This window comes from Sparus aurata, chromosome 12 (assembly GCF_900880675.1).
Source record: "Sparus aurata chromosome 12, fSpaAur1.1, whole genome shotgun sequence".
Classification (NCBI taxonomy): domain Eukaryota; kingdom Metazoa; phylum Chordata; class Actinopteri; order Spariformes; family Sparidae; genus Sparus; species Sparus aurata.
In genome coordinates, this window is record NC_044198.1 from 25,413,993 (window position 1) to 25,427,826 (window position 13,834).

At 43.3% G+C, this 13,834-nt stretch overlaps 1 protein-coding gene across 2 annotated transcripts in view; it reads left to right on the forward strand.

Annotated features, from left to right (window-relative positions):
- Positions 1-4,124: 4,124 nt before the first annotated feature.
- sez6l (seizure related 6 homolog (mouse)-like) overlaps positions 4,125-13,834 on the forward strand; it is a 60,428-nt gene continuing 50,718 nt past the window's right edge. For both annotated transcript variants that reach the window (XM_030436214.1, XM_030436216.1), the window contains exon 1: positions 4,125-4,715. In XM_030436214.1, coding sequence (XP_030292074.1) covers positions 4,619-4,715 — 97 coding nt within the window. In that variant the 5' untranslated portion in view covers positions 4,125-4,618. The remainder of the gene's footprint in view (positions 4,716-13,834) is intronic.

A 13,834-nucleotide genomic window follows, 5' to 3' on the forward strand; every position in this document is an offset into this window, starting at 1 on the left:
GGAAGTTTTAAAACCAGGAAACAGCTGATCACAGCAGTCAGTCCATCACTTCATCCGCAAACAGGATGAAAAACTGGACAGCTGCTGAGATCCAGGAGATGCTAGCAAGTTAAGAACCCAGTTCTAACCTCCATTATGGTGCAATGTAAAGCTCTTATTTTGAAGACAAATTCGACCTGCGTCATTGTTCACGCCCAACTCTAAAGGACCTAGTGTAATATAGTGTGTTTCTAATTAAGTTATTAAATCTGGTAATGCGTTATCACCTGAAAATTAAGACCTACCAATGTGCTGGCAGCTTGTTTAAAGTCATTCAAAGAGGCGCGTTACATTAAAAATGTTCTAACTTGTGTCAGTATGGACAAACCGTAAATGTTAGATCAGCTGCGTTCTCCAAAAAATCAGTCTTTCAGTTCACTTAAAGGGGAAACTGCGAATTTTAATATTTACAACATTCATGAGGAAATGATACAAACTCAGACAAATGTATTGTTTCCATAAGTGAGAAAACAAGTTGTTCTCAGGGGAACACTGTTTGGGGCTAGAAAGGTGGCAGGGTCCGCCACATATAAACAAAGTACAATCAATCAATCAATCAACTTTATTTATAAAGCACTTTTCATACATGAGTATGTAGCACAAAGTGCTTTACACAGGAAACATAAAACAATAATAAAGAAAGCCCCTCCCTCCCACCCTCCGTACTATATACATGCACACATACGTACACACACATACACACACACACACACACACACTCTTACTACAGGAAATAAGTTACAACAGTGTGAAACAGTGTTTGTCCTTTAAGGTCAGTTTGTTCAGTTTATTCAGTCATGACACAAAGAGAGAAGACTTTTTGGTGAATATTGTCTTGTGAAGTCACAGAAACAAACACAAAACGTCGTCCGACAGGAGACATGTTTTCTCTTCCTCCCTCCTGGTGTTGTTGTGTATGTTTGTTTTCTTTATGTCGCTGCATACGACATAAAAAGTGTCTCCACCATTTTCTGGTTAGTTTTCAGTCGGTCAGAGCAGTTTGCAGTTTTTGCAGTGAGACTCAACTTTTTCAGTTGTTTTCTAAACACAAAACATGAGGAAAATGATGATCAAGAAGTTTTGAATGATGATGGTGAGTAAAAGGTTTTATAGACAATAAAGAACAAATGGATTTGAACCTGAAGAAGTTGATCTGAGGTTATTTTGGTGAGAGTAATGAAAATGAGAGATGGTTTCTGGTGACGCACTGTAACTTTAACACTGTCTGCGTTACGGTTGCACAAACGTCGTCGGCTGTCTGGAGGAGCGGAGCTGGAAAACGCTCTTTTGTGCAACTCTGAATTTAAATGTATTATTTTTTGTACGTCTGTGACTCGACAACAAACCTAAATTACTTTTCCTCCACCTCGTATATCAACTGCAAACTGCAAACAACCACATATCATTCTGAAGCTAAAGTTAAAAAGAAAGAGTCGACGTCCGTCATCTCAGATCCAGTAACCACTCTCCTGCCACTCCCATCACCTTTACCTCCGCTCTCACCTGCTCACCTGTTCCCACTCTCCCTCATCAGCCTTGCAGTATAGATATTGGCTCACTTCCACGTCTCCCCCTGCCAGACTTTTCTATTGTGCTTACACTTTAGTTTTGCAGCCTTTTGTCCTGCCTGCCTGACCCCTTTTTAGGAGAAGTTGGGCTGTTTTCACCTCATGTGAACTTTTACCTGACGGACAGTTAGAGAGACCAGCTGGGGAACGTAGGGGAGCATTCAGCAGGTAGAAGAGACGGGTGTTCTCCTGCAGGAGGTGGAGGAGAAGGATTACTTTTATCAGCCGGACACACTGCTTATGTTGATCTGTACCTTCCAGACATGCAGTAAAGCTTCACCATATCGACATTGTAAGATGATTATAGCAAAGTGTTGTGTTTACGCTGCATCCAGGTGGCCAAAAAATATCAGTGAGAGGTACTAAATCAGGATATTTGTTCCCAGAAGATCCCCCTTTGTTCTGACCACGTGGTTTTGTCTGGTGACCCGTTAACAGAGCAGAAGCACCGCGTTGTGACACGAGAGAAATAAAACGTTTAACCTAAACAAACGTAAAGTTCCAACATGAAGAAAAGTTTCATTTTGTGTCTTATCTGTGGGTTTTGCAGAAACGTCCTTCGCTAACATTTATTCTGGCGACTCGGTCGAGTTCACAATGAAACTCCTCAACCACTTAAAGTAAAATCCTCCTTTTACATGAGTGTCAAATCAGAATAATCTCATGATCTCATATATTATAACAGTCACACGAGACATTTTACTGCATTTTTCTTTATATTTCAATTGTGTATTACACGTTACAGACCGAAACGACGCGTTTATTGTTGTTGTTTTCAATAAATTCAAGCCTATCTAAGTTCTTTGTTGAGTCTCTGTGTGACTGAGAATGAATCACACCATGCTTTATTTGTTCTGTAGACTAAAATAAAAAGACACAGAAGAAGAGATGTTTGTCTTGTCGTGTCATTATAGGCTGCATCAAAGCGAAACTCGTGCCAGAATGCAACCTAGGCTTTTTCGTGAATGTACCCGAGTCAAACCTTCGTGTAAAAGCATAATTACGAAGAAAGAGGCACTTTTAAGATTTACCATATTTTCGTTTTCGGCTCAAACTGCTACGGGCTCTTTTACGATAGCATCAAAATCTCTATTTATAAAACACTAAGAAGGCTCGACACAACATGAAACTTTGCTCCTCAAGCCGTCGTCATGGCAGCGCAGACGTGTCGATCCCTGAGTACGTCTCGGCTGCCATGGCAACGGCTAGCGGAACAAGCATCTGCTAACGTGAGTTGTTCAAAAACCTTCTTTTTAGTAAACTCTGTGTACACAAACAATGTTCTCAATGCTCGTATTCATGTGTAGAGACCCTGGTGATGCTACCAGCAAAGTTTCATGTTGTGTTGAGCCTTCTTACTGTTTTAAAAATAGAGATTTTGATGCTATCGCTAATTCGCCCGTAGCACTCCCATTGAAAATGAGTTAAGACCCGAAAACAAAAATACGGCAAATCTTAAAGGGACAGTGTGTAATATATCAAGTATTTAGTGCCATCTAGCTGTGAGGTTCTACACTGCAACACTCCTTTGCTCACCCCTCCCGTTCTGAAGACGTTGGAGACGTTCCGGAAGCTACGGAGGCCCTGACGGACAAGAAACTTATTTCAAAATATGGATTCTTTCCAAACAGCGTCGAGTATTTCTACTGAATCAAGTAATGAGGTAAAGATGTAGTTAGTTATTAAGGCTATAAAACTAGAGGTTCTCTCTCAGTTCCGCAGTCAAGCTAGCTCTGAGCAAAAATGTGTTTAGCCCTACTACGTAGTACCACGTAGTGCTTTGTGTCCCTCTTGGCAGTCCGTAGTTTTTTTAAAACCGGAAAGACATGGCGGCCTCCATAGAGCTTACCCGTGCTATGTATATTCAGATAGATAATTCTTCTCTTGGGAGGATAAGTCAGATTGTTGGCAGAGGTAATTGTACACTAATGAGGACTTACTTATGAACGAAGACGTTGATTTGAGTTAATAAATTACTTAAATCGTTACACACTGTCCCTTTAAAAGTGCCTCTTTTGGCGTAATGATGCTTTTACATGAAGGTTTGACTCATAAACATTCACAAAAAAAGCCTAGGTTGCATTTTGGATTACGATTACGATTAATAATATTTATTCCTGTCTCATTATATATCAGACTGTGATCTCCCTGAGTACAAGGATCTTGGCTATTTAACTGTTAATCATAGGTTATTTTGGCATTTTACTTTAAAATGAAGGCAACTAGTAATATATAATATATTGCATCTGCTGCCACGTCCTCTCCTGGTGACACCGCTACATCTACTGATATTACAGGACAGTGAAATTAACGACTATTGATCTGGTTTATAAAGTAAACACCAGTGTCTCTAGTGGTCAGCATGTATCCGCCTGCAGTGTGTTCAGTTCCCCCTGAAGCTACAGTGAAATACAGCTACTTAAACAGATTACCAGCTCTGGGTGAAAGTGGGGGGATGAGACACCTCCTCCTCCTCCTCCTCCTCCTCCTCCTCCATCACCACCTCCACCCCCTGCAAACACACACACATCCCCTCATCTATCCAGTAAATCTGCACCACACGGGACTCTGTCTGTTTTCTCTCTCACTCTCCATCTTATGTAAGTGTGTCCTGATCTTGCTGCAGCCCACAACAGTCACCCTGACACATTTACTCTCTCTCTCTCTGAGCAAAAGTTTCATTATCATTAAGGTCAGCTCCCCTCGTGTGTGTGTGTGTGTGTGTGTGGAGGGGGTGGGCGGGTGAGGAGGGCAGAGAGAGAGGAGAGAGAGAGAGAGAGGAGAGAGAGAGAGAAGAGTCCGCGGAGGAGAAAGGAGGACAGATCGGAGGCAGGACGCAGGAGGCGCTCGGCTCCTTGCAGTCAGGAGGATGCTGCGCTGACATGCGGACCGTCGGCTCGCTCTGATCCGCTCCCGGCTCCATCCACACCTGCCCGACTCTACTGCATCTTCTCCTCCTCTTTCTCCTCCTCCTCCTCCTTTCTTTTTTATCGGACCGGCTTCTGTTCGCCATGCCGCCGGCCGCCCGCCCGCTCGGCTACCGACTCCGCACCGCCTTCCCCGCGGTGCTGTGGATCGGGCTGCTGTGGAGCTCCGTGTCAGCAGGAGGTACAGTCTCATCTCATATCTGATCATCATAAAATGCATGTTTGTTTCCACCACTCTCTAATCCTTCCCCTCTGTCCTGGCTTCTGTCCAAGCTAAATGACAGCAGCTTGAGTTTTTTTTTTTTAATTATTATTATTTGTGCAAAAAAAACAACAAAAAAACAAAAGATTCCTGGGCATCCCTGGATTTGTTTTCAGACATCTCTACTCGTAGGAGGAGGAGGAGAGAGAGAGAGAGAGAAGCAGCCTTTTGAAGTCCTGAAATAAAAACGCTGTTGCCGGCTATTTACTGAGCTTCCAAAAAATCAGGGCTGCACAGGCATCCTGACACCGGTCCATGTGGACCCGAGCCCACTCCTGTGCGTGGGAGCCTCGATCAGGAGAGATCCACCTGTCAACAAGCTCTGCAGCTGCACTGAGGGGGAGATCCCTCCAGTTTATAGAGAGGAAAGTTGAACCGTCACCCATCCACAACAGTGGACCGCTGATTAATGGCTTTCATGTGTGTTGATTAATTATTTGGGATGGCAGCTTTTATCTGATGTCAGGATATTGTTCTGGATTTGTGTCGCAATCCAAGACACACGCAACAAAAACATCAAAACAAATACGACAAACAGACTGCATCTTACCTCAGGCGGTGAGAAGAAGTGGCTGCAGTGATGTAAATCGTGATGCAATAAAAAAGGATAAATGCAGGTCAGTCAACAGAGACATCCCCAAAAAAAAGACTTTGTGTTTATAGAATGAACTCTTGTCTTTTGCCATAGAGCGTGCACACTGGAGACTTCCACAGGCTAACATCCGGTTTAGCACACTGCTAACTTGAATGGAGATACAGTTATTTAATCGCGCGGCTCTTCTAGACTTTCAAAATCAGACTGAATTAATCAAATTATGATAGTGAAATGAGTTATTCCCCCGATGTTGTCAGTGAATGTTTGTCTTGGTGCGACCTTTTTTCCACCAGTCTTCCTCGGCATCGTTTCAAGAATATTTGCGTCCAAATGGATCCATTGTAAAAGCCTCAACACGCTGTAGTTCATATTCCAGGCCTATAGGTGGCGCTTGAAATTCACCAAAAATGGAAAAGAAGAGACGGAGCATGTGCATAAAGCTTGCGCGCTGTAAACAGACAGTAGAAGAAGAAACCGAACACAAGAAGAAGAAGAAGACGAAAATGGCGAGTCGGTTGTCCATAGTCCTTTTTCGCTCAGCGTAGTGGCAGAGGAGCAGAATATTTTGTCCTGGTAACCCTGATAGGCTGAATATCTTCTACAGCGGGAACACAAGCATGTAGTCCGCCATTGTTGTTGTTGTTGTTGTTGTTGTGAGACGTCACGAGGTTAAGAGGTCGAAGGCTAGAGGTCGAAGGGTGGGGAGACGGCGTCATCGATACGAAAAAAAGTATGAGGATTCGCCGTCCACACGAGAACGCATGCGCGGCGTTTTTGATTTTTTTCCACCCTGAGACCAGGTTTCAAAAAAGTGCGTTTACAGGATCCATGTGGATGATCGGCCAAAACGATGCAAAACACGTGCGTTTACACACAAAAGTATTTCCATGTCGATGGCCCCTCAAACTTGATTCATGCCTCTTCACCGTAGCCTTCACGTGCCCCTCCAGAAATGTAGCTGACTGCGACTGCGATTGTTTCCCCAGTAAACACACCATCCTCTTCGGCTGTTGCAGTCCCTCCTGACCGGTCGGTTGCTGTTCTTCTTGGGAGTATCTCTAGGGCAAGAGAGAGCGGACAGGCTGGACGTCCAAGAGCCGTCTGTTGGCAACCTCTGGCTTGGCGAAACCAAATTATTCAAACCAGGCGGCCCTCCCTGTAAACACCCCGCCTGTCCGCTCTGTCCAGCCCAGAGACACGGCTGTGAGCTGAAGGAGTCGCTGTGTTTGAAGAAGTACAGCTGGCTTTAAATGCATCCAATAGAACATTTAAATTACATTTCTTAACAAACTAAGTAAGTGATTGTAAACAAGAATGGAGACAGCAGATAATCAACTCTTAAGTGTGTATATAGGAAGTCGTTTTGGGTTGCCAGGTTGTAGAAAATCCTCCTCCATCATTCTTCATTCTGTTTTTTGGACGTCTGATAGCTTCAAAAAAGTGGTCACCACTCTTCCTGGAGTCTACAAAAAATAATAACAGTAAAAACAAGCAATAGTTTAAAATCACGTAGTGTTAAGAAAACAATAAAAGGCAAAAAAAGAAAGAATAAAGATAAAGATTAGAAAATAAGTGAAATGACTCAACAGAAGAAACATCATGATCAGGATCCAACAGTTCGTCCATCTCTCGCTCTATATTTACGCCACCTGACTTCCTCATTTCTTTGCTGCTGGAAGTCTTTGTCGTGTTTTTTGGGGGGATTTGCTGAAACAAGTGATGCTGTTTATCTTGTGAGGACGGAATAATGAGCTGTGTTTTGTCTTCTGTGGCTCATTGGAAGCTTTATCTTTGAAGATGACTCTTGTGTTTGTTCTGCAACATAAATGATTCTGGTCTGTTTGTTCATGACCCCTCAGAATAACATTCATATTGGACCAATCTGCAATTGACAAAATACTGGATGTCCAAAACCGGCACTGTAACAGTAAACATGATCTTCCCCTGACCCGAAACATGTCGTAGTTGCAATGTGCAGCAGATATTGTAGAAAGAAACAAACATGTCAGCAGAAGACGATGAAAAATGAGGTTTGCAGGTTTGTCCAATATCCACATTGTTTCCTGGTGACAAGGCTGGTTTGTAAGACGTCGTGCTTGGGTAACTCTCGTCTGTCTCGCGATGGAGATGTGATTGGATCAGTCAGACTGTGGCAGCTTCAGGGTCAGGGTTTTCTCTAACACATTACTCAACACTGTCTCCTAGAAATCATGTTTTTAAAACCACATATTTACCTGCAGCAAATCCTTTTTCCTGACAGTATCTGCTGGTGGCAACGAAAGCCAAGAGTAAGCCAAGTAAGCATTTACCAGCAGTGACAGTCGAACGAAAGATCCAATTTAGTTGCATAATGGGAAGTGGAGGATGATGTTATTTGGGTCTTGACCCATCCGAGGGACTTAAAGTCTGGATATTTCAGCTCCGCTGCTTCAATTTTAACCACTGTTATTTTAATCTCTCCACTTTATGTGAACACAATACAGAATCTCTTCACAATGTTGCTCACACTCTTGTTGCTGAACCTTTTCTCATCTGAGCTGATTTCTCTATTGCATTTCATATTGTACAAGTGCTGTAGTTAAGTCGATGTTTCTGGTATCAGTTCTTTACTTGAGTTCAAACGGTCGATCAGCACCTGCGAGCACGCTGGTCGGATTATACAGTGACTCATTATTGTCATCACAGTGAAAGTTCTTGACGTCTGTCACGGCTTCATGTGATTCTTTTGTGATTGATTTGGACTCTTGACTGAACACAGTGTTCCAGAAGATTTCAGCACTTCAACTATGTGATTTTATTCTGAAAATCCAGAGTGACAGTCGGTGTCATAGAGCTGCTGAATGTCCTCCGACTGTCAGGGAGGACTTCTTCAGTGTGTGTGTGTGTTTAAATAATTTAAAGTCACACACACACACACACACACACACACACACACACACACACACACACACACACCTAAATCATCAATCAGTTCCCAGCAGGCTTCAGTCTGCTTGTTAATCCTCGTCACTCCTGTCTTCCCTCGTGTACAAGCACAAACGTTCGATCTGTAAAAGCAGCCACGAATACACACACGGCATACACACACACACACACACACACACAGCGTACACACACGCACACACACGCACACACAGTATCATGCACTGCATCGCTGGTTTCATCTCGCTGTCGGTGTCTGTGGTTAATGAGATCACCCAGCAGAGATGTAATGTCACAGAACAGGCTCGCGATTGTGTGTGTTTATGTGTTGCCGTGTGCATTTCATGTGTGTGTGTGCTGGTGTTGTTGTTTTTTTTAAATGTGCGGATTGTGCCTGTGTATGAAGATAGGCTGGATCGCTGCGTGGTCTAATTTCTCGGGGTGAGAGTGATAATCTGCCAGAAAGACAGCTTGACAGCTGAGTGCAGATTCAAGCGCTCCAGCTGGGAAGCAAAGCCAACTGCAGTCTGCATCCAGAGAGCAACACGGAGCGCTTTCATCGACCCACACGGGCATTGTTTTGTTGAACAAAGTTTGCTGGGAATGCACGTTGGGCTTGATTTAAGAAAAAAAAAAAGAGAATAAATACATAGATCCTTTCCTCCTCTCTTCTCAAGAACTCATTCATCTTGTAACTCGCCTTCCCCTCTCATCACATCACCTCTCTCGTTTCCTCTTGAACTTCCTTCCTCCCGCCGTCCTCCTTTTCAGTCGCCTCTCTCCTCTTTTTTTTAAATGCCCTCCTATTACTTGTGAGTGAGAGGAGAGAGAAATGGAAGTGAGGGGGAGACAGAGGAGATTGTTTCCCATGGTTGAGTGGCTCCGGCCTTATTATACAACCAGATCCTCGGGCTGCAAACTTTTTGAGAATAAGCATCAGAAGGAGATAGAGAACGAGGGAAAGTGAGGCTGAGCCGAACAGAAACATGAAGGAACGTTTGAGAAGGAAAAGCAACACGGAATATGAAGTAGGGGGCTGAAAGGCAAAGCTACTATTGTGTCTGTTTATATTGGATATGTGGATTTAAACCCCCTCGTACATATATATGTGTGACTTGTATAATAAAAAACATAATATAACGTTATGTTTTAACCACGTTTCTTGAGATAATGACGTTTCTAGAGGGCACTTGGAGAGCGCTGACCTCTGCCAAGGCCAGTAGTCCACTCTTCTATGATTATATCTCTTGTGAAAGTACAGACTTCACACTCAGTATTTACTGGCCTTCAAGTATGAAGTGTGGAACATTTTTCCTCAGTATATCTGGTGGTTTTTATTGCTTCACTCATGAGACACGGTCCACGAGGGCTCAGTAACGACTACAACTAACGGCTAAATGTGTAGGATACCTCATACTGGTGCCTGTGAATGTGGATTGGGATGAAGAGTCATCGTATTTTTACAGTTGTCCAGTGTTTGTTCACTGTGTTAGACTCCCTCTCGAGAGATCAAGTTAGCAGACCGCTAATTTACGGAGTTTTATCAACCTCAGAAACGACCGCACGACAACAATACACTGCAGTAAATGGATCCAAATATAAACCGCCACCAAAAAGCCACAAATAATGCTCAGAACAGCACCAAACTTCAGCAACAGTACAAATAGGGTCTCAGCACATAGTCCGGGACATCTAACCTCCGCTAGCTTAGCTGGATTTCTATTGTGAAGCTAAAAACAGAGTTCAACTCTCCTCCATCAGCTTCCAGGTCGGGGAAGTCCCGACGCGATGATTACCGAGTGCAGTTAGAAATGCTCAATTCCGTTCTTTTCCCTGTCCGCTCTCGATAATAACTGTTATAAACTGGCAGGTAAGACACATATGAACTTTGATTGCTTTTCCATGGAGTCATAATCATACATTTTCATCCATGAGCCGCGGAACTCTACTGCACTCGGTAATCGACTCGTCGGGACTTCCCGTCAACAGGAAGCTGCTGCAGAAGAGTGGTAAATTTAGTCAGCTTTTCAGTAGAAATCCAGCTAAGCTAGCGGAGGTTAGATGCCCCGGACTATGTGCTGAGACCCTATTTGTACTGTTGCTTACACCGGAATATCCCTTTAAGATATATGTCATTTCTGTCTTGGGCTTCATCGACTGCGATCGATTCGCTGTGACTTGTTGTTTCCCCAGTAAACACACCATCCTCTTCGGCTGTTTTGGTCCCTCCTGACCGATCGGCTGCTGCTCTTCTTGGGAGCATCCAAGGCACAAGAGACAGGTTGTCCTTCCATGAACCGAACTCACAATGATAACAAAGGGAAAATAAATCTGAGGTGTGATTCAGATCCGCTCCTTGGCTCATAATACACCTTTACACCAGGTTTCATGTAGACTGTGTGGCTGGTTTTTCCACAATCCTGCTGACAGACAAACAAAAAAACACTAGAATTTAAGTCAAACAACTCACGTTTAAAATGTTCATTAGAGCAGTAAAACTTTGGGCGTCTAGGTTCTGACCTCCCTGCTGATATGTTTACATAGAGATAATAGAAAGTGACTAACAAAACATCTTGAACCCCCCAGTCGGAGCCTACAGGTGGATGCTGTGGTGGTGGTGCTGAAAGAACATGTAGCGATACTGCAGTGGTGACACTGACAGGCAGACGGGAGGGTGGGGAGATTTTTATTTTTTACCGTTTAAATAGAGTCACGTTTGGTAGATGATTGCGGTGCAGCTCGAGTTGCCTGCCTGAACTAGCTTGCAGGTGTCGCTCCATTCAGTCGAGGACAGATACCAGACATCTCTTTAGAACCAAGACTGATGCATAATTCATGAGAAATTAATGAAACGCCCTATTTTGCAGTGTCGTGGTGGCAGCAGGATATGGAAGATATGCAGATTATACGTCTAATCTGTCTTGGACCGAGGCGTTTCCAACACAGATTAGATATATTATCTCTCCAGCGTTTCGCGGGTCAACTCCAGGGACTCCTACTAGTTGGACGACTGCTGAACGAAGGGTTGGGGATTGTTTACTGGCCAGCATACGTAGGAAACGTATCTCCTCCTGTCGCATCCATAATGTCATTGGTTTGGTCGCCACATGTGGCTCATGATTTCTGGACGTACTATGAGCGCCCCAGCATGCATGTGGACACTTAAACTTAAATCGTCTGCTTTTAGAATGGAGTTTGGTGCAACAGACCTGCAAAAAATAGAGACAGATATTTATTTTATAGCTACAACGATGAGATGATTTATTATAAAATCAATCTGACATTGATAACAATATTAGTTGCAGCCTAACGAGTGAGTTCTCTTGATTGTAGCCATGTTTTTTCTTTTCTGTTTGTGGCAAATTGCATCAACAGCAGGTCAGCGGAGGAGACGACTGCAAACATGTGGCGCTATTATTATCTGATCAGAGCTCAGTTTCCTCTTCATGTATTATATCCCTCTGAAACAGACTGTGAAATTGATCTACGACTGATGTTTGATTGGAAAGGAGAAGTGCCGGCAGAATCGAATCAAAGAGGCAGGAAGACAGTTTGTAGAGACACAACAGGTAGAGAGAAAGAGAGAGAGAGAGAGAGTTGCTTCGAAGCCAAAGGCATGGCAGGAGAGCAGAGACAGACATGGACAGAAAGTTGGAGGTGACCCCATTTTAATCAGCGGCGCTCTTGGCCCAGCAGCAGCAGCAGCAGCAGCAGCAGCAGCAGCAGTGTAGCACAGGTGGGCTTAGAGGGGGTTTAACCTTTCATATCCAGGAGAGCTCACCGGAATATGAGCCCCTGATTAACACGATTATACACATCACTGTGCTCCTAATGAACAGCTAATGCTGCGTTGTCTGGTGAAGTAGATCCACTCCAGGTTCAGAGGAATGCAGTGAGTAGTTTAAGTATGTTTAGCCTGTTAACTAGATATTCTCTAAACGTGGCATTTAAGGTTTTTAAACAGGCTTCATATCCTCCTGGGAGGGTTTCAGAAGCAGCGTTGTGCCTGCCTGATGTTGATTACCTCCTCAGATTATGTTGATCTTGTCATTTTTAGATGATGTATGTGCTTCAGAGTGGTACAGCTCGACTATAATCAACCGTGCAAGCAGTTTATTACCGCCTAAATGTATGTTTCTTGTTAGGCAGCGACCTCAAGTGGCCGTATAGTTTATTACAGCAGCAAAGGAGGAAGTCAGGTACACCACGGCCCGGTTTCATGTACAACAAATTTTGAGGGACGATTAAAATTTAGAGCAGATTATATTATAACAGCCAACTTCAATACAGTTGTCCATCTCCCTCTTCTTCCGTCTCATCTTTGGGCCTTTTCCTTTTTTCTTTGGAAAGTAGCTCTCCAAAGACGTTTGTTTTCCACTAGCTTGATTTTTTTAGGGTAAAAAAATCTAACGCCAAGAGGAACAGACAGATGTAGTTAAAAGAGAATCCATTTTTCAAAATAAAACAACTTTCCGAGTATGATCGTCAATATAACGGAAATAAAATAACGTATTTATTCTTTCTCTGCGGCCCGGTATCAAAGTGGTTGGGGACCACTGAGGTACATAACTTATTTACATATAAGAAGTAAAAAGTTCAATATATCTTGATTTGAATACCGGCTCCTGGTGTTTTTCCCGCATGCCTCGAGACAGCCAATCACCAGCACTGTTAGATCTTGGCAGGAGGAGCACGCTGCATGCTTATTGGCTCACTGAAGCTGATGAGATCAACTCCTACTATTTTGATATTTGGTACCGAACGAGGAGACATAATTTAAGTAACGTGAAAGTAAACTACGATCTTTTCCTAAACCTGACCAAACAGCAAGCATGTGATGACGGTCATATTCGCCTGTCGCTGCAGCCGTCGTGTTGTTTTACAAATAGTATATATATATTTTGTTTCAGGAGTCGCTGTCGATCGCCTCTTCAGTCGTTCAGGTGCGAGGATGTGTTGGACGGGGTTAATATGGAGTCCACTGTGTGTTATTGAATATTGTGTTCTCAGTCTCTTCTTACAACAGCTGTAAGCGCGGTCTCTTTATAAAAAGAGAAACAGCCTCTTGTTGCATCTTGTTACATGCCTGGAGATGATGTGAATTTAGCTACTAACATTTCAGGCTACATTTTTCACACTCCCGATGTGCTTTTTTGGAAGGGAGAGGAAAAGAACATTTCTGCCAGGATTACATTCACTAAGTCTAAGAAGTGTGACATCCTTATACTGCACAGTCAGGCAGGAGGAAGAAACACAGCACAGCGCGATGCGAATGCAAATCACTGACGTATACAAGGTTTTTTTTTTTGTGTGTGTGTTTTTTGAAAAGGTTTGTTTGGCAGAAATCCTAAATATCAGATTTCGGAGAATCGAGCGAATTTGGTACAGAACATGAATCAAACATCTGCCTGAAATGTAGAGAATCAATTTTCAAAATGTGCAGACATTAATATAAGGAATGCACAATTTGTAGTTAAAGGAACAGTTCACCCCGATGCCGATGGAAAGTCGGGGAAGTTTC